This window comes from Anopheles bellator, chromosome 2, assembly GCF_943735745.2.
Source record: "Anopheles bellator chromosome 2, idAnoBellAS_SP24_06.2, whole genome shotgun sequence".
Classification (NCBI taxonomy): Eukaryota; Metazoa; Arthropoda; class Insecta; order Diptera; family Culicidae; genus Anopheles; species Anopheles bellator.
In genome coordinates this window covers 4,030,984-4,055,194 of record NC_071286.1, presented here as the reverse complement: position 1 = coordinate 4,055,194, position 24,211 = coordinate 4,030,984, and the positions used below count along the sequence as shown (strand labels likewise).

General features: G+C 50.9%; 5 protein-coding genes across 5 annotated transcripts in view; 2 read left to right on the top strand and 3 right to left on the bottom strand.

Annotated features, from left to right (window-relative positions):
- The window catches only part of LOC131212036 (transmembrane protease serine 9-like), a 6,537-nt gene extending 1,183 nt beyond the window's left edge, over nucleotides 1–5,354 (bottom strand). Inside the window, exons 1-8 of the mRNA XM_058205757.1 lie at nucleotides 5,199–5,354; nucleotides 4,967–5,130; nucleotides 4,648–4,895; nucleotides 3,986–4,573; nucleotides 2,536–2,630; nucleotides 2,297–2,460; nucleotides 1,651–1,901; nucleotides 993–1,581 (exon numbers count right to left, since the gene is read on the bottom strand). Coding sequence (XP_058061740.1) covers nucleotides 993–1,581; nucleotides 1,651–1,901; nucleotides 2,297–2,460; nucleotides 2,536–2,630; nucleotides 3,986–4,573; nucleotides 4,648–4,895; nucleotides 4,967–5,130; nucleotides 5,199–5,280 — 2,181 coding nt within the window. The 5' untranslated portion in view covers nucleotides 5,281–5,354. The remainder of the gene's footprint in view (nucleotides 1–992; nucleotides 1,582–1,650; nucleotides 1,902–2,296; nucleotides 2,461–2,535; nucleotides 2,631–3,985; nucleotides 4,574–4,647; nucleotides 4,896–4,966; nucleotides 5,131–5,198) is intronic.
- A 1,225-nt stretch (nucleotides 5,355–6,579) lies between these two features.
- LOC131211865 (serine protease easter-like) lies at nucleotides 6,580–8,013 on the top strand. The gene is made up of 3 exons (XM_058205518.1): nucleotides 6,580–6,712; nucleotides 6,788–7,120; nucleotides 7,190–8,013. Exons 1-3 carry the CDS (start codon nucleotides 6,643–6,645, stop codon nucleotides 7,900–7,902), a joined length of 1,116 nt encoding a protein of 371 aa, XP_058061501.1. The 5' UTR covers nucleotides 6,580–6,642; the 3' UTR covers nucleotides 7,903–8,013.
- A 274-nt stretch (nucleotides 8,014–8,287) lies between these two features.
- Nucleotides 8,288–10,603, top strand: LOC131211864 (CLIP domain-containing serine protease B4-like). Its single transcript, XM_058205517.1, has 5 exons — nucleotides 8,288–8,533; nucleotides 8,675–9,079; nucleotides 9,152–9,251; nucleotides 9,330–9,631; nucleotides 9,695–10,603. The coding sequence occupies exons 1-5, from the start codon at nucleotides 8,455–8,457 to the stop codon at nucleotides 10,000–10,002; spliced, it is 1,194 nt and encodes a 397-aa protein (XP_058061500.1). The 5' UTR covers nucleotides 8,288–8,454; the 3' UTR covers nucleotides 10,003–10,603.
- Nucleotides 10,236–11,636, bottom strand: LOC131212035 (CLIP domain-containing serine protease B9-like). The gene is made up of 5 exons (XM_058205756.1): nucleotides 11,558–11,636; nucleotides 11,157–11,495; nucleotides 10,952–11,048; nucleotides 10,609–10,889; nucleotides 10,236–10,552 (listed from the first exon to the last, which is right to left on the bottom strand). Exons 1-5 carry the CDS (start codon nucleotides 11,634–11,636, stop codon nucleotides 10,236–10,238), a joined length of 1,113 nt encoding a protein of 370 aa, XP_058061739.1.
- An 11,152-nt stretch (nucleotides 11,637–22,788) lies between these two features.
- Nucleotides 22,789–23,948, bottom strand: LOC131208946 (glutathione S-transferase 1-like). Its single transcript, XM_058201893.1, has 3 exons — nucleotides 23,738–23,948; nucleotides 23,259–23,681; nucleotides 22,789–23,188 (listed from the first exon to the last, which is right to left on the bottom strand). The coding sequence occupies exons 1-3, from the start codon at nucleotides 23,825–23,827 to the stop codon at nucleotides 23,030–23,032; spliced, it is 672 nt and encodes a 223-aa protein (XP_058057876.1). The 5' UTR covers nucleotides 23,828–23,948; the 3' UTR covers nucleotides 22,789–23,029.
- Between the last annotated feature and the right edge of the window lie 263 nt (nucleotides 23,949–24,211).

The following is a 24,211-nucleotide window of genomic DNA, read 5'->3' as shown; positions in this document are numbered from 1 at the left end:
CATCTTCCCGGCGCACCCTTGAGGTCCTGGCATGGATCTCCAATCTCTGTCGCGGTAAAGTGGTGCTGAGTTTTACAATTTTCATTTCATATTAAGTTTATGTTTTACCGAGTGCTAGTACACTTGTAGCCAACGCTGCGTAACAGCCGATTGCCACGAGACACCACTTAAGTAGGGGACGATCTCCCAACGACATGGCTGAGAACTGTCGATGGACGATTACTTTCACTGTGCCAGGGGAGTGTATTCCGTGAATACACGATTGAAACTGACCTTCAAAGCTCCCAGGTACTTACGGATCCGAGCGCAAAAATTCTGCAATGCAAGCGATTATCAAAGCCAGCTTTGACCTTTCCGGTGTTTTATTTTATGTTGCCTCTTATATAATATTGCGATTATCAATATTGCACAAAAACATCTGGGTGATGTTCGTTGCCAATCGTCAGTGCCTAACCTTTGATGGGTTAAAATTCGGGGTTATCCTCTCACTTCTTGGCTTCATAATACGCTACAGAGCAGTCCCACAGCAGCGGAGAGATCATTATATGTGAAGAAAATTAGATAAGTGATTCAATGTTTACCTCTGTTGTTTATTGTAACGCTGTGTTTTCACAGGATAGGCTGTTGGCCCAGCGCCAACCCTTCTGTCATAGCGGCTTCAAGAGTCGAACGCAGGTCATCTGCGTGACAACGACGATCTTTACCGGCGAGCGTGAAGAAATATACTTTATTTTATCTAAATGACTTAAACTTTTTTATTATTTTAATGTATTTTTTTGTACAGTTCTGGAAATGCGTATAATTTGCTTACCAAAAACCGAAACAAAACGGTATCTGTTGCAATGTGATACATAGTATTTAGTAATAAAAACTAAGCCTTGAATGACGTGTAGAGTTTAAACCACTTTATTGCTTAAACCAATGCTCGCGTGCTACAATCTATTAGAGTTCCAGTTAGAGTGGGTCATGTCATTAGTACGTCACTAAATCTAAGAGATGTTGTTCCGAATCCAATCCGTATACTCCAGAACGTTGGTGTACACACCGGGGACTCCCGCCGTGCCACACTTTTGCGGTCCAAAGCTGACCAGACCGTACAGGTACCAGGTGCCCGAGACCTGTCGCATCAGCGGCCCACCGGAGTCGCCGCTGCACGTATCCTTACCACGGACCCCTCCGGCACACATCTGTGATGACTGTAAGTAGATGCCACCGCGCGAGTACACTTGAGCGCAATCGTTTAGACCCGTGATGTGAAGTTCCACTTTCAGCTTCTTGTCACTGGCGGAAGCCGTCTCCGTTTTACCCCAACCGGCAGCATAGCTCGATAACCCAACGTAGTTTCGGTTCCGAATTGACGTCGAAAGCGGCAGACAGATCGGGCGGATCACGTCCGAGTACTGCACATTACGTTTAAAACGGATCAGGGCAATATCGTTGAGGTTGGCAGCGTCCCTGCTGTCATACCCGGGGTGAACAATGATCTGCTCAATGTCCAAATCAATCGGTGCGGGGGCACAGAAGTCAGCCTCACAATCGGTCGACGATCCCAGATCCCACTCGCCCAACCGGACACGATACCTGAAGTAGGAAACACCGGAATTAGTTTCTTCTTTCCTTAATTAGCATCAACGTGCGCCAACTACTCACGGCTTCCAGCTACGAGGAACGGCGTTAATGCAATGGGCTGCCGTCACGATGTAGCGCTGGTTGATCAGCGACCCGCCACAGTGGAAACCGTATTGACCGCCCGGTTTCTGGTACTCGATCAGTGCTGTCCACGGAAATTCATCGACCTGCGTTGGCTGACCACCGACAACACGGTCCGACAGCTGTAAACCACAATTTGGGGGCTCCGGCAACGAGGTTCTCTGTGCTTGGGCCGCTCCGACACAACAAACCTGCCGAGGAGGAATCTGGTTAGTCCCTTTTTGTCAACCTCAAAAAACGTGTGCATTTGTCTTGGGGTGATGAAAAGATGATTACAAATTCTAAACATAAAAACCGGTTGTGTGTCAAGGCTATGGGACCGCAAACGGAAGAAGTACTAAAACACGTAGTTCTAAAACTGATGAACCTTCTACGCCATCTAATCAGGGCAGGCCATGCGCGTTGATAGCGTACTGTCTTAAGTTCATGGCGGTTCCGCGTTCAGCTTTTTTTCTCTCACATAAAACATAACACATGGCCGCGGGGTCTGATCGCATAAGTTGTTTTGGATCCGTGATAACTCCACGGTCCAAACATCTGTGGTGGGGCACACAATGGAGCGAAACCCAATGTCAGCGTTACTTACCAGTATTTTGGAGTTGTAGGTGCCGCACCGGCTGTTGAGCAAAAACTGTTTATCCTCCGTCGTTGGCGTGCGTTTATTGTAAATACTTAGCAACGGTTGACACTCGGAGAACTGAATGCAACTACCCTGCTGACCTCGCGGATTAACACACGATTGGCCGAGCTCTGTTGACGGGATGGGATCAATTAAAAAATGAAGGCTAAACCGTAATCACTTCTCACGAATTCAAATTTCTTTACCTAGAGACAGCACGCTTTGACCTGCGATTGTTAGCAAACCAATCACCAACATCAGCGCCCTTCCGGCAGCATATTCACTGTTGAATACCATCTCACTGCTCCCGGTCCGTCTTTAGCCGCGAATAAGCACTCTTCGATGGTCGCTTCGGTTCGGCTCCAGTCGACTGCTTCTCTTCAATGATGAGACCAGACTGGTGAGCCTGGGTTTCCTTGCAGTAGAAGCAACTTATAACCTACACCACCACCGCGCGAGTGCATACAACCGTCACGGAAGCGGTCCAAACCGGTAGTCCGGACCGGGAACACAGCATACTTCTACAGGTTCTTTTGCCCTAAGCTTTGTGTCACCTTCCTTAGGGCTTAGGGCAACCGATCACACGTGCCGTATCATTTCGAAACTTTCGAGCTACCGATTGTTTCATCGAGAGTTATTGTTTTATCGGAGCCATTCAACAATGTCTCAATGGACTGTGTAATGGAACAGCTTCCTTACGGCCCACGGCGAAACCGGCTTTTCAGCGAACTAGTTTTTCTAGCCGCCACAAAACACACTTCCCAAACTCTTTGGTTTTGGTGCTACTACCGCAAGGGGGATTTCCTTAGGGAATTCCAACATTCACGGTCACCATCCCTGCACCGGTTATCATCGAAGGCGGTATTAATGAACCGATAGCCGGTTTTCTTCTCCCGTGTAAGTGTTTCGTTTTCGCACCTACCGACTGTGTTGGTGGGCTTTCCAGCTGCGTATTTAGAGGTAAACAACGCCTTGCTCCTCTGCTTGTTCTGTTCTAGTTGAGCTCAGAGAATCAAGACCTCTGGCGGACAGTGTTTAAGTTTAAAAAATGGAAGAAAAAACTTTCTTCTTCTGGAACAACGGAGCAACAACAAGCACCATTTTGTAACTCATTTAAAAGGAAGTTCTAAGAAAAAAAATTTCTGTTTTTTATTTGATATTAATTTATTTCGTTTTCCAATGTTCTTTACCCTTGATATCCTGGTTACCATTCGATCGATGAACCCAGATTCAACTCGATCAATCGAACCTGCTGACTTAAAAGAAATTCCATAATTCGAACAATGATGCGAATCTTTAATCGGTTCTAATTGAAGTGCTGTACCTACACTACTACCATTACGATGTACCGTTCGCTTTATCAGCGATCCTTCGCAGTGGAATCCAAAACGACCTCTATCAGTGCGGTCCAGGGGGGGCTGTTGTCTTCTACCGAAAAACTGGTTCCACAGCCAGATGCCACAATACGGTATTTTTCTTTAATCTTAGAAGAGCGGATTTAAATTTATAACACGGTGGTTCTTTCGTGCCAATTTCACTTTACTAAGGCTTTGAATACATCATACGACTGATCAAAGCGGAGCATGTTTGGTTTGTGGTTGGTTGGTTTATTTTGGTTCACCCATATCAGATTCTACCGAACCCCACGGATTCGTTTAAATGGTATTGCGGATCCAATCCGTGTACGCTATCACATTCGTGTAGACACCGGGCACTCCCGCCGAGCCGCACTTTTGCGGTCCGAAGCTAACCACACCGAGCAGGTACCAGGTGCCGGTCAGCTGTCGCATCAGCGGCCCACCGGAGTCACCACTGCACGTATCCTGGCCACGCACTCCTCCGGCACACATCTGCGTCGACTGAAGATTGATACCGCTCCGCCGGTAAGTCAGTGCGCACTCGTCCAAGCTCTTGATGTTCAGTTCGACCTTCAGCTTCTTGTCGCTGGCGGAAGCCGTCTCCGTTTTACCCCAGCCGGCAGCAAAGCTCGACAGTCCCACGTGGCTCCGGGAGCGAACCGCTTCCGATAGCGGCAGACAGATTGGTCGCACCAGCTCCGTGTACTCCACTTGTCGGGTGAAACGAATCAGCGCGATATCGTTGATGTGACTCTGGTCCCGCGTATCGTATCCCGGGTGTACGATAATCTTCTCGATGTCCAGATCGATCGGTGACGTGGAGCAGAAATCGTCCTCACAATCGGCCGATGAACTCAGATCCCATTCGCCCAGCCGAACCCGGTGACTGACGGTGAAATTCTTTAATTAGCACACTTATTCCGATCTTCTGGCCGGTACCGGTGTGAATGCTCTACTTACACCTTCCAGGTTTTCGGAATCGAAACTATACAGTGAGCTGCCGTCACGATGTACTGCTTGTTGATCAGCGAGCCTCCGCAGTGGAAACCGAAACGACCGTTCGGCTTTTCGTACTCAATCAGCGCCGTCCAGGGAAACTCGTCAATTTTGGTCGGTTGCCCACCGTACACCCGATCGGACAGCTGCACACCACAGTACGGGGGTTCCGGCAGGCTGGGGGCCGTTTTTACCACTCCTGCACAGCACACCTATAACACAGAATCACCGTCAACTCAATCGTCGTGGTCGGGAGTAGCTTCTTTCAGCAAAACTGACTTACCAGCGGTTTGCCTTGCGATACACCACATCGGCTCGCTTGCAGAAACTCCGTATCGTCGGGCGTATTGATCGGTTTGTTGTAAATAGTGAGTAACGGTTGACACTCGCGGAACAGGATACAGGTTCCCGCTTCACCGTCCGGATTCACACACGATTGGTCCAGTTCTGGAGGAGAAGCGAAAAGGCATGAAATAAACCATCATCTTTGACTTTTTTGGCACAGCTGCACCTACCTAGTGCCAGGCCGCCCTGTACTACTGCCACACAGAGTACTAATCGAACCCAGGGGGCTCCCGCTGCGCCTCGCCGAGACATTGTTCCGCTGGGTTTCGAAGATCGTATCCGATCTGCTTCTTGCCACCGTCGACACAGGACTGCGTGCCACAGCAGCTAGGCGGGCGATCGGCCGGTTCTATGATGAGCTTTTGCTCACGCACGCACACAATGAAAGAAACCGGTACTCGGGCGGGCTTCGACGACTCATTCGTCAATGCCGGGCCCACGGTCGGTGGAATGACCTTCGATTACTGATAACCCCAACGAGGGAGACTCCTCTTCGCGGTTCTCGCATTTCCTAACAAACACCAGCACGATCGCCGCAAAAGTGATCGCCGGCGAACAGGTTTGAATCGTGTGTCGGTGACCGTTCGTACGGCCCGGTTGGATGGTTCCAGTGTGACACCCGTTAACTGGTGGATTATCCGCGACGACCGAGACGCGCTTCTTCAACCGTGATCATTCGGCCGTTTTCGAACCGGTCCTTCAGCTGGGAAGACCGTGGCCAACACGGCAACACAAACTTGTTTCGCGATCAGCCCACCGGAAACAGAGTAAAATCCCTCGCTTCATGTTCTTCTGGTGGGGTTGTGATGAAGGTTCGCAAAGCTTCCCGGATGAGCGCAACGTGGTCACCTTGAGGACCGATGGTACCGAGACGTAGCTACCGTGGGATGCTGTATTTGAACACCGCACGCAACACTATTCCATCCACTCAGTACGGTTCCTGTGGCTTATCGCACATGTAAACATGTTTTTTCCGAAACTATCGGAGATTCCTGAACCGCAATCTGCCTACACGTTATCAGTGGGGAAATTGCAGAAGTGTTTCGATTGAACCACAAGTTATTTCATCAATAACTTAGAATTCCATTGTAAACATGAAATGATACAAACCGACACTGGCTGCTTTTAGAAGTTTCAAACAATTTGCGTCCGATCAAAAATTCCACCAAGGGCGAGAAGTCACAGAGTAGGCCGGCCGCCGTATCAAAATCGGTTTCACCTCGAAAATGACCCCTACGGTGGCGCCCTCTGCTCGCCGCGCGTTGATAGAACGCAGTTTTCGAAACGAAAATTCCACAGGCTCCTCGTGACCCGCCGTCTGTGTTGGTGTGCTTGTTTTGAGCAGCCTTCGCGCATCTCCATCAAAACAACGGAGTAGCCATTGGCGGCAGTAGAAGCGGAGCAGCGCGTAAAGGAAGTGTGGAGCCGACTGGTTCGGAGATTCGATTGGGTTCCCCGTGCGATCGCGAGCACGAAGCGGTGCAATCCGATCACAAAAGCAGCAACGAGTCAAAACGAAACAGGCCGCTGTTCCACAGAGTGTCGCTCCGTGTTTTACAATCCAGTCCGTTGCGGCTGATTATATAGGCCTCGTTCCGCCAGACCAGAAGGAAGATGAAACTGCAGACATCCCCAGCGGTACTGCTGTTGCTTCTCGGCACGTTCTGCGGGTTATCATGGGCACGTGAGTATCGCGATCGTCCTTCCTGTTGCCGGGTGCAATAAGATTCTTTCTATGCTCCCCATTTGCTGTGAACAGTGAACCTGTACGACGAGTGCCGTACGCCGGATGACCAGCAGGGTACCTGCGTGCTGTTGCGTTCCTGTTCCACAATCCGTGAGCTGCTGATGAAGAAGACCGCGCTGACGGCCGGGGAGCGGGACTACATAGTGAAGGCCAAATGCGGAACACAGGGGAGCTCGGTGTTGGCCTGCTGCCCGTTTTCGCGCAAACTTCCGACACGTTTCGGTGTGCCGGTTGAGTTGCCGAAACCCGGCGAATGCGGTGCGATGCTTTCGAACCGCATCGTCGGAGGATCGGTCACGCATCTCGGTGATTACCCGTGGTTGGCGCGAATTCAGTACTACAAGAGTAAGCACCGGAATACTCCGTCATGTACTTAATTCCTCTGATGACCCAACCTCCCCTCTTAATCTTCAGCCAACAATCGGTACGGGTTCCACTGCGGTGGGGTACTAATCCACAGCCAGTATGTCCTGACCGCTGCACACTGCATCGAAGGCGTCCCGTCGAGCTGGATCGTCTACCAAGTGAGGCTCGGTGAGCATGATACGACCAAAGATATCGACTGTGAAGATGACGACTGTGCTGACCCGGTACGGGATGTGCTGATCACGACCTACGTGGTGCACCCGGAGTACTACAAACAGAACGGTGCCGATTACAACGATATTGCGCTGCTCCAGCTGGCGGAGACGGTCGAGTCAACCGACTACATTCGGCCAATCTGTCTACCGACGGCGGACAACATGCGGGCGGAAAATCTGACCGGCAAGTTTGCCACCGTGGCCGGCTGGGGCCAGACGGAAAAAAGCTCCTCCAGCACGCTGAAGCTCCATCTGCAGGTCCCGCTCTGGGGTAACGATGCGTGCGCCGACGCGTTCACCGATGTACGGCTAGACATTACCGGCACGCAACTGTGTGCCGGGGGCGAAAAGGGGAAAGACTCGTGCCGGGGTGATTCCGGTGGCCCGCTAATGCGTTACGTGGCCTCGAATGGGTCCACCAACCGATTCTGGTTCTTAGCCGGTGTGGTAAGCTTCGGGTTGGAGCAGTGCGGCACTTCCGGAGTTCCCGGAGTGTACACGCGCATGAGTGAATTTACGGACTGGGTCCTGGAAACCATGGAGTAGGGATCCGTGTTTGCCAACGCCAACTAAAACGCTTTGCTGAGCCACGCAAACAGAAATTCATCTCGAAGAAGCAGGAGGATCGAATAAAGTTTTATTTTTTACCGAACAAGACTACGTCTCTAACAAGCGTCTTCAAAAGCCGGATTTGAGAAAGTTCCCCAAACCGCCACCGGTCAAATAGAGAACGATTCCAAACCGACTTGGGAAATACCCTTGCGCACGATCAGTAAGCGTCTCACAACGTGATCTCTCTCTCTCTCTCTCTCTCTCTCTCTCTGCCTCGAATGTCTGAGAGAGTGAGAGAGAGGAAAGAGATAGCGAATGAGTAAGCAAGACAGAATTATGACAACAATAAACAAAACTCGTTTCCCCGTATCTTCTCCCCACCATCGCACCGGACGGGTTGTTACCGGCCGGCACCGGACAGCGAGTGTAAATCTCGAGATGTACGACACTCGATCGTGATCATTCGCCCCTAGCGGAGCTGTGTTAGTTGCCATTGTGTAGAGCGACCTGTTCCCCGATTGTCTTCCTGTCCCGCACGCAATTACCATGCCATCGAAGAGTTCCCGTTTGCAGGTGATAGTGGCCGTAGCCGTCGCTGTGGCGTTCGGTGTTACTAGTGCACAGTGTTAGTAGCGTTTGCGTGGTTGTCAAACGACGTATCGGTCGGAGGATGATCCCGTCAAGGGCACGATCCGAACGATATGTCACAGTTCGCACAGACAAAGACGAAGACTAACAGGCTGTCCGTCTGGTGTTATCTCTGCAGATCTCGACCCGTGCACCACACCGGAGCGAACGGCTGGAACCTGTGTGCTGGTGGCGCAGTGCAGCTACGTCCGAACGCTCCTCTACAAACCGGTTCTGACGGCGAACGATGTGCAGTACCTGGAGAGTAGTCGTTGTGGTGTCCGCGAACGGAAGGTGCTCGTTTGCTGTGCGGCTCCCGATAGTGTGGGGAACCCAACCACTCCGACCACTCCGACACGCCCGTCGGCCCCACCATCCACTACGTTGGCTACGATCACACGACAGGACCTCGGGCAGTTCTCGGAACAAGTGAAGCTTCTGCCAAAGGATTGCGGCATCCAGTACTCGGATCGGATCATCGGGGGAGAACGGGCCAAGATCGACGAGTTTCCGTGGACCGCTCTGATACAGCACCGACGAAATAGTAAGCACAACCCGGGGAGCACTATCAGGAGGCGCAGAGTCTTAATGAACCTTTCCGTTTCCCCCGCCTTAGATGGTGATCTCAAGTTCCACTGTGGAGGATCGTTGATTAGCAATCGTTACGTTCTCACGGCTGCCCACTGTATCAACAACATCGCGCGATCTTGGACGATGTAAGAAGCTGACCGAGGGCTGCACGTCTTCCGATAGTATCATGATCAGCCCGCTTTGCTTTCTCGTCCACAACAAAGAACTGCTGTCCGGTTAGGTGAATGGGATCTGCAAGCGGAACGCGACTGCACCACGATCTTCGACGAGCAAATCTGTGCCGATCCGGTGCAGGATATTGCGGTCGAGCGGCTCATCGTGCATCCAAACTACGCCACGACGTTGTCGCGGGTGAAGAACGATATCGCCCTGATACGCTTGGTGCAACCGGCCCAGTTTACGGACTTTGTTCAACCGATCTGCCTGCCGCTCAGCGATGGCGAGCGTACGCGATCGTACGATGGGCAAAGCTTCATGGTCGCTGGATGGGGTCAAACGGAGGAGGGTAAGGATGATTAATGAAGTAATAATGTACGATTAATACATGCGATCTTGATGCTCGTTTTAGCACCCCAAAGTCAATACAAACTCTTCGTGGTGATCAAGGGCGTACAGGAGGCCAGCTGCCAGCAAAGCTACCCGCGCGCAGACATTGACGGTACGCAAGTTTGTGCTGGAGGCGATGCGAACAAAGACTCTTGTCGAGGCGATTCCGGTGGTCCGCTGATGTACAACGGCAACAGCGACAAAGGTCCGCTAATGTATCTGGCCGGAGTGGTCAGCTTTGGCAGGAAGTGTGGTTTGCAGGGAGTTCCCGGTGTTTATACGCGTGTCAATCAGTACCTCGAGTGGATCGTGGGTACCCTAGAGCCATAGTGTGCTCACACGATCGTTGATAGCGATCTCAGTCGTTCAATACCACTGACTTTTCTAGCAAGTTGATAATGACCTCGCTTGATAATGACAGGCAAAACCGTGCTAGACTCATTCTAGTGGTTCGTGCCATGATCTTCATTTAAAAGAAAGTAACCAAAATATTTAGAAAACACAATAATATGGATTTATTTGCTAAAGAAATGGAATATTTAACACACCACAAACGTGATCGCTCAGGGCTCTAAAGCTTCCACGATCCAGCTCAGGAAGGGTTCGATCTTAGTAAATACCAAATGACCGTCAAAGTTTGCACAGTTCGAGAGTGAATTGAGCACACCGGCCAACTCCGCCCGTTTGCTGTTACGATCCTCGTCGAACGTTTTCGTCGCCGTCAAGCCTCCTCCAGGCTCCACCACCAATGCTCGTTCGCTTGAGGACACACACATGTGATGTGATGCCTCAGCGGGAACCGAGGACAAATACCGACCGCATGCAGTTTTATTGGCCGCCCGGTAGTTTGTGATCGTTTTGTATCGATAACCACTAAGCTCTGAAAACACAAAATAAAAGTAACAGAGTCCTTAGACGCGCCCGCAAGTAACTAACTCTCACCACAAGTGTTCTGATTCCATCCGGCCGCTTGGAAGTCTTGCGCCTTGCCGTCGGTGGTTCCCGGTAAACAGACTGGAGCTACCCAATCGTTGAGTGGGACTTTTTGAGCCAATCTGAGCAACGCCAAATCGATTCGCCTCCGATCGCGGTAGGCTTCGTGAAGGATAACCTTCGTCACCATCACATCGAACGCAGGGTCAGCGCACACTAGATCTTGGGCCACACTACAATCAACCGTCGAATCCAGATCCCACTCGCCGAGTCTGACTGTGAGGCTGGAAAGGAGAAGGAACACATTATTGGCCATGTCTTAATTGGTGACCACAGTTCAATGTACTTTGCCCAAGACAACGTGTCATCGGCGCAGCTGGCTGCCGTTAGCACGTACTGGTCCGATATTAGTGAGCCACCACAAAAGAACCGGTTTTCATACGCTAAAACGGAAAACAAATAAAACAGTTTACTTACAGGCAGCTAATACAAGGCAAACCCAAAATGATCTTAGAAAAACGGCCTATTGGCGACAAAGATTTGCCCTTTACCTTTATAGTGAAGCAGAACGTTCCATGGATGGCGACCGACAGTGCTGCTGTTTAGCTCCGTTTGGACACCGCACGCACGGGGCAAATGGACCGTTGAGGAGTGATTTCTGGCTATCTCATCAACTTTAGGTCCTTCGCTAGTCGATGGAGGGCTTTGTGCGCAACAAACGAGCGCCTTGCCGTCTGCGGTGTGACCACATGCACTGTCCTCCACAAACCGGATGTCTTCGATCGTGTGCACATCCTTGCGCAGAGTTGACAGAATATTATCGCACTGTTTCACTGGCACGCACCGGCCAGGTAGTTCCGTAACCGTGATGCACGGATGTCGAAGTGCCACTAGAACCACGGTACAACGGAGTAGTTTCTCGTTTCATTCGAAGATTCTGTGTGCTACTTACGTCGTCCGCCAGATACAGAGGCCAATGTAAGGGCGAGAGCAAACCACAATCCTTTAGCGCTTCTCAATGGTCGGGCCATGTCGGAGCGACAGTTCTTGTTGGACTGAAATCTCAACGCCGCTGATAAGCGGTTGAGACCAACGGTCTATCAACATTCTGCCGGAGGATTATGATTAATGTATTCCGATTTAGCTCGGCCAGACGATCTTTTCATATCCATAGTCGCCTTCGCTACCCTACAATTGCGTAGCAACTTCCCCAGCACACCATGAACGGTGCAACTTTAATGGATTAGATTCACCCCGCCAAAAGCAGTCGGCGGGCTGTTGAAGTTATTAGGAACGGGCAACTGTCGAGCGAGCGATTCCCAAAACAAGGTCACGTATGTATGCCGTCGCTATATTTTTGTGAACGTTATGGCCGGCGATTGATTATAACTTCTCCGGGGACGCCATCAGCACGAAAGTTGCGTAGCTCATTATCTTCGTATTAACCTCGGGTAACGGAGCCAATTAAAATTCGATCGACCGTGACGACCACAGTGAAATGCTCAAAGATTGAGCATTTCCGTTTCGTTCGACAATCTTCAGCTGGGTTTCCCAATTAGCTGTGTTTTTATAAAATTCCTGTGCACCGTGCGCTTGAACTTGAAAGGAATGGACCGCTAACAAAAAGCTTTATTTCTTGTCGGGTTGATGTTCTATGTCGCCAGTATCGATTGGAACGACCTAGACAATGCGGAACATAGGCGAAGGACCCGCTGTACATAAATTAGCCTCACGCTAACGGTAACAGGGTTCCAATAGATTAAAACATCAGTAACAAGCATAGCATAGGGTTCTTTCTTTATAGTTTTAAGTACTGCCCCCTTAATCAATCATACTAATCATCGTCATCAAACATATTTACGGCACCTGCAACATATAAAAAATGTCGTTAGTAAGAAACATACCTCCAGAAAACCCCACTCACACTGAAACACATCGAAATCGATCGATTGAACGATCCCCTAAACACCAAAACGAAAGCACACACATGGCCAACGCCTATCTACGACGAGGACAGTGAAGCAAACACCGAAACATCGCGGCACCCAGTTGTCGTCCGATCGTCTACAGCGTGTCCATACGCTTGAGCTTACACAGGTCAACGTCGGAGGCTTCCTCTTTGTGGAACTGGATCAGCACCAGCTCGTAGGTAATGATGACACCCGTCACATTCAGCACCAGCTTGCGGGACATGCTGAAAAACTTGAGCCCCGTCAGGGCGACCGTGTCCGTGGAGACCTCTTCGGCGAACCGTTTCGCTTCCAAGCACCAACCCTCGCGTGGAATCGTACGCAGGACCTCGATCGGACGCTTCGACTCATCGTTCACTTCCGCCGCAAACATGGCCACCGCCAGCGTTCGGCCGATCAGGATGATGAGGTTGAACCAAAAGTAAACCGTGTGGACGAACGTTGGCCGAGTGCTGAAACCAATGTATAGGGGTCAGTTTGCTCAGTCCGAACGAGTACTGCCGACCTAGACTTACTTCATGCTGTTCAAAATCTGGACACAGATGAAGAACAGATTGTTGGAGATCGATAGCATCGTGATCACCGAAATATGATCATCAACTAGCGTCACGAGATCACACACGTTCCGATACATTTGCCGCTGTTCTCCCCAGAACTTTTCGGACATTTTCTAGATAAATAAGGTAACAGGTCATTAATTATTCGATCCTTCTATGCTCTTATCTGTCCCTACTTACCTCTCGCTTGTGTTGCCTCAGGTACACATTGATGCGTCGAAACGAGTGCGACAGGCCCATACTGATCACGATCACGAACAGATCCAGGTAACTCCAGATGAAGTTGCAAATCACGTTGAAGAACTTGGTCAGAAAGCCTCGCAAGGTGGAGTAGTGAAAGTAGTAGAAGACAAAGGCGAAGTTCGATTTGAAGAACGCCTCGTACGGGTCGTGCACTGCCGGGCAGTTGTTGGAGTAGTGAACGGCCGACACAATTGACAGCAGGTGCTCCGACAGGGACAGCGTCATAACCAGAATCGAGCACAAGCGAATCCTGTTCGATAGGACGGCCTGTTCGAAGATGTCCTTCTGCCGGGGCAGACTTTGGTCGACGTTGGTCCACTTTACCATCAGCGCTGGCCACCGTTTGGCCAACCGACCAAAGCGGTACATTCCGTACAGGTTGTAGCAGTAGAAGAAGGCCGTCACCATCTTCTGGAAGTTGTAGCGCTTGCTGGCGAAAAAGTACACGGACATAGTGGTGAGGAACCCGATGCCCAGCGCACAGAAGTACGCGTAGAACGCCCGTGCACTGGTGTACGATAGGCGTAGCTTCCGGGGATCTTTGGCCAGTATTCCGCAGACGGGCATGATGGAGAACAGTTGGGCCATGACCAGCACACCCCGGATGGCGTCGTGAAACGTGCCATCGTGGATCCAATCGTCTCGATCCGCTTTTCGCATCGGTCGGGGCCAGTGCAAGATGGCTTCGAGACCGTAGCGCAACCGATCCTTCCAATCGGACGGCATAAGCGACTTCTCTTTCAAGGGAAACGCAACTTTCCGGCGATCGGCCACCAACTCGTCCATATGGAGACTGTAATGGAGGGGCAAACGATTTGTCACAAATTTTAAGGACACGCCTAAAGAGATTAGAATTCCCGGGATGTTTACCTGATGGTATTGGTCCTTCTCAGAAGCGCCTTGTTCGACAGCACCTTTTTGGCCATCGTGGGTCCGAGCAGCAGGAGCGCTTTTCTGAAACTATTTACATTGACCCAAAGGACTAAGTGAATCAGCTCGCGCTGGATCAGGATCATAAATTATTGCAGAAGTAATTACACCTCCCTATCAACGGCCACCATCTAACAGCACCTATTCTAAACAAGTCAACGCGGTGGTCCAGAGCGAGTCCTTTGTGGCACGTTCCACAAAAACAAATCATTAACCATAGAAAATTACTTTCTAAAACGCAACTTTCAATCACGAGGCGAAATGTTGTTTCGAATTTAGAGCCTCGTAATAATACTGTTTAAAGGTCTAAAGAGTTGTATGATCTGCATGTTTTTGAGCACTAAATAACCCTTTTTTTTAGCTCCACTCAAAAGTTACCAATGAATTGATTTACCATTTAAAATTACAAAACAGCATTTTAAAGGTTTTGCGTTAACTAGATCCAATTAAAGTTACGCTTAAAATTAGCAAACTGCAGGGCAAAATACTCAAGAAAGTGCGACAATTAAAAATCAATTGGCTCGGTGATGGGAAGAAACTAAACACAAAAATGACTCAAATAAGCTAGTGCTGTAGAATTAACAACAAAATAAGCGTGTACCTTACAAGTTTATGCTCTAATTGCATAAACTTCAAGCGTACTGGTTTGCAAGATGACCAACTCCACCGCATAATATCAATGTTCACCTTTTTATTTATAGATGCATATTTGATTTTACCTAAAACTTGTTTTACTGTTTCTTTAATAAGCACAAGACTCTTCCTCGAACCAATGAAACACGTAGAAAGTAGGAAAAAGCTGAAAGAAATATCATTGTTTGCCGTAGGCCCCAAACCGTCCTCGACAAGCCGTCCTCGTAAGCCTTACGGCGAAAGGTTTCACCAACAACGGCGAGGCTGCAGTAAGTGATTATATTTGTATAAATTACTTCCCTCCGTGTAACGCCCCGAACCGAAGGCAATGGCTCCAAATTGAATCCTAATCTAACACACTTTTCGCTTCCGCACATCGTCATCATCGTCGCACGGTCACGGTCGCCCATTGACTAAAAGCTTTGGCCAAGCTCAGTAAGTCAGGCCCCCCCAAAAAAGAAGGCACGCACGCACGTCCCTCATAAGTGAATGCGAAATGTTCCAAGTTTAGTTGAGCAAACCGAGAGCCTTAGCAAACCGGTCTGCCGCTAACTTTTTACCGTTTCGACGATTTCCTTCATTCCCAGAAGAACTGTCGACCCATATTACGAACGGTCCGCCATGCTCTGATCGGCCAATTGTTGACCACCGTCTCATTATCCCTTCCTGGCGTCCTTTTCTGTCGGGCTCTGTTTTATTTATGCTCACACGTGCTCAACCACGATGACAACTGTCCAATCTGACCGATAGGTCCGTGGACACATGTAAGTTTCGGTTCGTTACACGACACGGCAGTCGGGTCGGGAATACTTGGCACGCTGCTCACGTGCAAGGATTATCGTCACCATTTTTGGCTTCCGCTTCGTTAACCTGCGTTAGAACCAGCTCGTACGTTACGACCGTGGCCGCTATCTACCGCGTGCGAGACAGAGAAGGGAGAGAGAGAGGGTGGAATATTGGGTCAGTAACGGAAATGGACAGAAACACACTCCATATTCGACGGCCGGATACCTTCAGGATGAGTTCACGTGTCAAGTGAAAAAACCCGTAACCGGTCAGGACAACGGGGTCGTGAGCGACCTGCCGACGGAACCGTTGCACCTTGAACGATAAGAAGGCCAACAGTACCATAAATATCCCTCCATGAATCGGAAGCTAATGAAGAGTAACCACCGCGGAATCGGAACGTAATAGAAACACAAATAAAGCGAGCAGCAACATTTACTTCCTCGATGTTGCCACATTCCGGCGGCAGTTGGTAGAAGAGGGCCCGCAGTCGGCAGTAGTCGTCGTGGATGGCGGACCCGGCCAGCGAGACGGCTACGATGCGCCCCACCAGATGGACCAACGAGTACCAGAAGTAAGTCGTGACGATGAGGGAAGAATTTTGTCTGCAAGAAGGGCAAAGACTCTAGATATCATCCCGGGTGCGGTGATCGGGATCGCTTACTGGAACACATTCAGCAGCTGAATGCAGATGAAGAACAGGTTGCTGGCGTACGAGATGACGATGAACGCACCGATGTGTTGGTTCACCAACCGTATCAGGACGACCACGTTCCGGTAGTGGACACAGAGCTCCCGCCAGACGGTTGGCCGCTGGTGGCTCTTCCCGGCGCGTTCCATAACCTTACACAGGTGTCGGAAGATACCCCGTAGCGCCATACTCACGGTAATGAGAAAGAGATCCACAAAATTCCAGTAGCACGTCAGCAGCGTGGCGATGATTTGCGCTACAAACCCCAGGTACGGGCTGTACGGCAGAAAGGTGAACATTTCCGGAAAGGCTTGTCGATAATGGGCTTCCCAGAAGCTCGCAATCGGGCAGCGATAAGCCCGATGGAGACCGGCTGGTTTGGAAAGGATGTGTTCGATCAGTGCACTCACCAGAAGCACTGAGGAGGCCAGTATCGTATTCCGGGTGATCCGTCGATAGGATGCGCCCAAAAGCGGTTGATCGGGGAGGGAGTGCTCTACGTGTGCCCAGCGATTGACGAGGGAGGGCCACCGCCGTGCCAGGATGCTAAAGTTAACCGATATGAGCAGATTCAGGATGAAGAACATCCATGACACTACGGGAAAGACGAATGGCATTTCAATTATGTTAACTTGTTGCACACCACAGCGCCTTACTTATCTTGGCAAACTCAACGCCACTGCTCCAGAAGGTGGCCAGCGAGAACCCGGACATCACCAGTGCCCCCAACTGGACGGTGAAAGTGTACCCCTGTCTCCAAGTCGCTGCCTTCCACCGGAGTTTCCACCAGCGGGGTCCACTCCTGCACATCCCTTCCAGCGGCATTAAACCAAACACTTGGCCCACCATCAACACGGGTCTCAACGTGTGCCAAAAGTACGCCCCTCGGTTCACGGACGGGCGCGTCCTACGATGTCCTACGTAATGATGCGCTGAAAAGGGCGCATCAGCATCAGAGTTTGATAACGCACGCCTGATTACGGTTGTCACGCGCGCGAACGAATTTCACTAACCTCCGAGAATGGGCCACCGGCTTTTGGCCACCGTCTTCGAAAGTTGGCTAAAAGTTTTGGCCGACAACAACGGGTGTACCTTGGGGGTCGCGTAGAACAACGAGTGAACCATCGCGAACCGCGCGAAGCGAACGGTCCGTGCCAGCCCACCGGCGGAGGGCTTAAATATGTTCGCTAAACATGCAAATCATTGGCGCCGATCCTGCCAGTATACCAGGTTCAAACTCGCCGATTCGCGGATGTGAGGATAAGGTGTACCTCTTTGTAAAGGCGACAGGCAATGGCTTAACGAAGATTGACAATTTCATGCGAATGTCCCACATCGCCACGGGCAGTGAAGTGGAACCCCCCGGACCAACCAGGATGGAATCTTGTGCAGGACATAGGGGTTGAAAACTTTCGTAATCACGCTCCGGGTAATTTAGATGAGGTTTTTGCAAACTTTGCACCATTTGCACTCATATGGGCTCGACACGGTCGATTGCCTTCAATAAGGCTTACATCATTCAATAAGGCTTGCCCAAGCGCATTTCAATAGAATTTGCTATACTGTTGTAGTATTTAAAATGACTTGACTTGACGGTACAAATTATTTTCAGCCTGTTTTACTATGTTACAGCAACTCGCACAGAATGTTCCTAGAGCAGAGCGTATCTTTAATCTTTTATCACAAGCCGTCCATCTTTATTTGAAATTGCGTTGGCATTGTTTGGCCTGAAAGAGGTTCCGAAATGGAAACTCAACGCTGACTTTGCATTTTTTAAGTGAAAGCCGCCTCGAAACGCTACGGGTTTACTTTTATGTATTAAATTTTTCTTTCATCCGGAAGAAACTTGTTTACTACAAACAATTCAAATAAGCGATGGAACAGATTCATTTCCGAATAGCAAAGCGTTGGAGGAAAATTTGCAAATCAGATTATCAGTGGGTAGTCGGAATTAGTAAAAGGGAGGCTCAAAGGAGCACACAGCACACGGTTACGGGCCTTTTCCAATGCTGTTCGATCCATGACCCGGACGAGGACCAGCACTTCAGTTTAGTAGACCAGCTTGGTGCCATCACAAAATTCGGCCAGCTTGTCGTCGGTCACCTCTGCTTCTTTCAGCATCACCAGCTCGAATGTGATGAGAGTGCCAGCCATCTGCGCCAAACCGAAAACCGAGGTTAAACAACAAGACAGTGGTTAGTTTTTAATTTAAGGTACATCTCGCATAGCTCTCGTACCGCCAGAATGATGCCTCGCTTGAGGTAAAAGAAACCGTGACCCGACAAGCAGTGGGTGCCGGTCAAAATTTCGTTCGTTAAACGTTGAACCTGAAACAATAAAGACGTGTGTCGAACAGAGAAGCATTACGTCCCGGCCCCCCCGGGGAAACTCACGTCTATCGACCAGCAGCTCATCGGCACCGAGCGGACTACGTCGAGCAGCTTCAGTGACGCCACGTGGATGCTGGACGACACCAGCAGCATGAACAGTGTGCGAAGGATGAGAAAACCGAGGGAAAACTTGAAGTAAGCCTCCGCCAGTGGTGAGGCCGAAAATCTGCAAACAAAAAGGCAATTAGTTACCCGGCCCGGCGAGGGTTACCGTTCGCGCCCATCACCGGAAGGCATTGAACATCTGATAGAAGATGAAGTACAGATCGGAGGCGGTCGTGAAGATAACGATCGGCGACATGATACGCTCCATGTAAACCACCAGACTCGAGATGCACCCATAGTCCTGCCGGACCTTCTGCCAGACGGCGTCGGTCACGTGGCGGCTCTTGTAGCTCAGGGCGTGCCGGTGGAGCTGATTGTAGCGCCGTGCGAGCGCCAGGCCCACGAAGATGATGAACAGATCCATGAACGTCCAGATGTAGAGAAATATTTTGTGTGTGATCTCAATCAGCAGGACCACCGGCAGACTGGGCGGAATGTAGTGGAAGTATTTCGGGTGCTCCCGCTCGTAGAACAGTGCCCAGAAGGCGGTCGTGTTGTCACATCGTTCGTAAAACTGCAAGTTTGAGTTGTACACGGACGCCACGTGTAGCGCGTCCTCCACTGTAACAACCGAGACCGAACGAGGATTAGTCGGGCCGGCGGATTGGAAACGGGGTTCGAACCTACCGAACGCTAGCACCAGCATGGTACTTCCGATGAGAATAGTTTCGCGTTTCAGCGTCCAAAAGCGCTGCTCGCTGTACGGTGGGTACAGGAATGCGTCCTCCATCGAGCGCCACGTCGTCATTATTGCTTTCCACCGGAACGCTATCGTGAAGAACGCGATGGCTCCGAGCAAATTCAGAGTGTAGTAAACCACACCACCTATGGGATACACCGGGTGACTGAGATGCTGTAATATTCTTTGTCCGACTCCCCGAAAAGCTTCAAAACACTTACTTATTTCGGGCATCGCCATCCGACCCACCGTCAGGCTGTAGTACACGTGAGCTCCCAGTGTGATGAGGGCGGTGATGAAAAAGTAAAAGCTGTACGCCGTCCGCAGACTGATCCATCGGAAGGCAATATCCTGCACCGTTGGCCGAAACAGTCCCACTAGCGGAAAGAGCGAGAACAGCTGCGACAGCAGCAGAAACGGTCGCACCGCCTGATGGAAGTCATCAATCCTGGGCGTCTCCATCGTCCTGATTCGCATCACAGACGTGTCACATCACACCGGCGGGTTGCAAGCGTGTGACCACAGGGCTCCTCCTGTAACTATTAGCCCGAACCGAATCGACCAACCTAGGTTCATTAAGAAACCATTCCCATCCAACCGACCCGAGGGAACGAGTCAAAGCGCAGCGTTGTCAATTTTGAAGGTTATGGTCAACCGAACGACTGGCAATGTGAATAATTGAAGCCAACCAAACGTTCGACCGAAACGAAGGTGGAATGTTGTGCGAAAGCGTGCAGGTGTTGTTTACCGAGAACTGCAGCGTGCCCGGTCACGAATCCCTTTCAGAAGTACGTGCAGTCGGTGGAAGTGTCCGGTATTTTTTTCACCTGATCCAGGAGCACCAGCTCGTAGGTTACCAGCGTTCCAGCCATCTAGAAATGGGAAATGCCCGTTTGATGAGAAAAACACAACTCACAGATATCTGTTTACGTGCACCGCCGACGGAGACTATGTTCGAATCAGAGGTGGCTCTGAGTAGGTTGAATGCTTGAGCGGGTAGCTTACTAAATCAAAACACCGGCTAATAGCACAACAGGAGGGCGGAAGTACTGTGTGGTTTCTAAAGCTAAGCTGCAAAAGCTCTTATCAAATAGGATTTCAACTGAATTGTGGACAGAAGCGCTCTAAATTTGACAACCAAAAAAACGTTTTGTTTTTCTAATTTGACAGCTCGATTGTTTGGTCCGCCACGTTGCGAACCACGTAGTACATGCAATAAGTGTGAAATAGAATCGCGCACGGAAGCGCACCTACTCACCGCAAGTATTATTTGCCGTTTAAGCAGGAAGAACCGTTTGCCCGACAGGACGTTCTCACCGGTGGACACTTCATCCGTCAGCCGTTGCAGCTGGCAATCCGAGGCGGGGGAGAGCAAAATGGATTAAAAAGTAACACCAAGCATGCTCGAAACTCACGTCTATGCCCCAATTTTTCGACGGCACATTCCGCAGAAGGCTCAGCGGACGAACGGACGCCACGTACACGCCGGAACTGATGTACAGCATGGCGATGGTTCGGAACATGAGCAGCAGAAGCGAGTACCAAAAGTAAACGTAGTTCGCAATGGCACGTCGGCGTCTGGAAAAGTGAGCGGATGGTTCGGAGTTGGTCAATTGCTGGCGCGTATGTAGTGCAAGTGTCCTTACTGAAACCCGTTGAATAGCTGCGTCGCTACGAAGTACATATCGTTGGCGCAAGCGAGTAGAATCAGATGGCCGAACTGGTTATCGAGAAAGCTCAACAACTGCGACACGGCAACGTAATCCATACGCACATCGGACCAAAAGTTTGCAGGACACGACATTCCCTGGACGGCCCATAGGCGGTGAAAGATTTGATCGAACCGAAACTGTACCCCGTAACTGAATGCTATGATGAAGATGTCCACGTACGTCCAGGTGTACCGCATGCACCGATTGATCCACTACGAGTCAGGCCGAACGTTAAGAAACCAAAGTCCAACACCCTCTGGAATCGGCACTGAAGTTTACCTCCGTTACGGCCACGGTAAACCCGTTGAATGGCACCAGGTGAAAGATGTGCGGATGCTCCCGTCCGTAGAAGTTCTCCCAGAACGACACGTTCGTCCGGTTGCACGTTTCGATCTGCACGATGTTGCTCTCGTACGCCGAGAAGTAGTTCAGGCCGTCCTCCACCAGGGCCAGCGCGAAAATGGTGAAGCACGCGGCTCGGATCCTCCACGCGAGGTTCAGCCCAAACGCGGCTGAACCCGCCGGTCGCCGGCGGTAGTGTTCCCTCAGAAACGACCGTTCGCAGACGGCGAACGCGTTCAGTACCGGTGCCCAGCGCACGGCGATCAGCAGAAAAAAGATGGCCGAAAGGTACACCACCGATTGGTACACGCAGTTGGCTGTGTGTCGAAAATAGAAGTCGCCAATAGTTCGCCGCCTGCTTGGAGTCCCACCGCCACTCACCAAAGTACGTCAGGTTTAGGCCCCTCCGGATGTACCAGCGTATCGAGAGGACGGTGTAGATCCCGGCCAGCGTGAGGTACACCGACGAGTAGAGGAACCGAGCGCTCAGCACCTTAAATCGAACCACTCGGATGTTGGTGCTGAAAATGTTCACCACCGGCAACAGGGCGATGCACTGCCCCAGGAGCAACACTGTAAACCGTTGGCCATAGGTAAATTATCCTCACATACGTTCCCTCCTTCAGTTGACCATTTACCCGGTGCGACTGCACGTTGAAACGTTTCGTCGGCGGCACCACTCGAGGCCCGACGCTGGAAGCACTTCCATTTTCGCCGAAGATAGCTCTGCTGCTTACGGTGGGTATTGATTTGCATGGTAATGGTCTCGGGAAACACGAAACTCGAATCCCCGAATCCAGAGCGGCGAAGCTTGAAACCCAATCACTTTAAAAGCTGAACCAGAAGTAAAGCGAAACTGTCCCGAATGCGAGGGAATGGCTAGAGCTAGTGTGCTTAATCACTGCCGTGGCTAATCGGTTTAATAACGAGCACAAACGATTGGACATTAGGGCGGCCCTGCTAATTTATCATATGTGCGTGCTGCCCTACACAGCACAGGACCTGGACCTGTTTGGCTGATTGAAGACTGTAAATTAGTTTAAAGTGTCAAATTTTTCAACTGACAAATGTTCATTACCCTGATTCGGATCGGATCTGGTGAGAGTGCCCCGAAAAACGGACTCAAGTTGAACTGCACACTGCCATATCTTTATATTGTTTTATCAACCGGGGGTGCATCAGCACCCCTCGGTGCCGTGACTCAATTCGCGTCCCCTTCGCGTCACCGTCGATTATGCAACTCCGCCTTGAAGCTCGCGGCCAAGAAAAGACAGAAGGGTTAATACTTGGAGCACGCCTTATCTCGCCGCCCGCTGGCGTCACGTCATCAACGACTTTGGAGAGAGCGAGAGAGAGTGATGAAGAGGGAGGTAGGGAGGGGACTCGCTAGTTCAACGCCGCAAGTCCTGCGGGCACCTTGCTGCGGAAGAGCTCTCCGAGCTGGATCGCTAAGGCTTCGTCCTCCGGGAAGCCCTTCACTTCCTTGCGGCACGTCTCGTACCACCCGTGCAGGCGCTGGTACTTTGTCAAATCCAGTCCACAGTGCTACACACGGAATACACGAAAAGAATTAGAGATTACGTAATTACGGCGGGCGCGGACCACAATCACTTACCACCGCGGAGCAGACGGTGGGCAGAAGGGTTAGGTCGGCGATGGTGATCTTCTCGCCCGCGAAGAAATCATTCCGGATGAGGTAGTTCTCCAGATCGGTCAGCGCGTTCCGGGCACTCGTTATCATCTCCTCGGACAGCTCGGTGGCCGCACCAGTGAAGAGCTTGCCGATGGTACCGAAGAACTTCGGAAAGAACGCGCCCAGATCGTGGTACAGTACGCGATTGATTTGGGCTTTTTCGCGCGGTATGTTCGGGTACAGATCGTGGCCGGGCCGGTACGCGTCGACCAGATAGGAGAGGATGGCGCGCGACTCCCACAGGTGGAACCCGTTGTCGTCCAGCGTAGGCACGCAGTGCTCCGGATTCATGCGCATAAACTCCTCGGTGCGCGTTTCACCGGTCAACGAGTTCACTTCCTTCAGCTGTTGGTGGAAGCAATCGTTAGACACTGTCCAGTTCGACGCAGCACCCTACTTACGTTCACGGTCAGACCGAGTTCCTTAACCAACAGCAACACGGAACGACACGGTGGGCTCAGCGGGAAGTAGTACAGCGTTGCGGCCGGCATTGCTTGACCTGTGTGTCCGTTCTCGGAATCCAAACCTTCAAACAACCAGCTGCAATTCTTGTCGTTTCAGATGACGCCCTACAGGCCACTGGTGGGGTTCGCAGGTGACAGACAGGTGACAGCACTACGGACCAGTGCAGAGTGGCGATAACAACCGCACGGACCGATAAGTGTTCATCATCGCTAGCCCCGCAATGTGGCGACTGATAAGCGATTGGATAGTCCCCCACGTTGCGAGATTCCCAGTAACCTCCCGTTTGCGGGCGGGCGACTCACATCCCCCCGATTATGCTCCCGGCACTGGTGGCGCTAGACCCCGGATTCTTTCGTATCAGCCTTTATCATGGCAGAAAGTATGCCTCGCACAAGTGGTGACCATCGGTG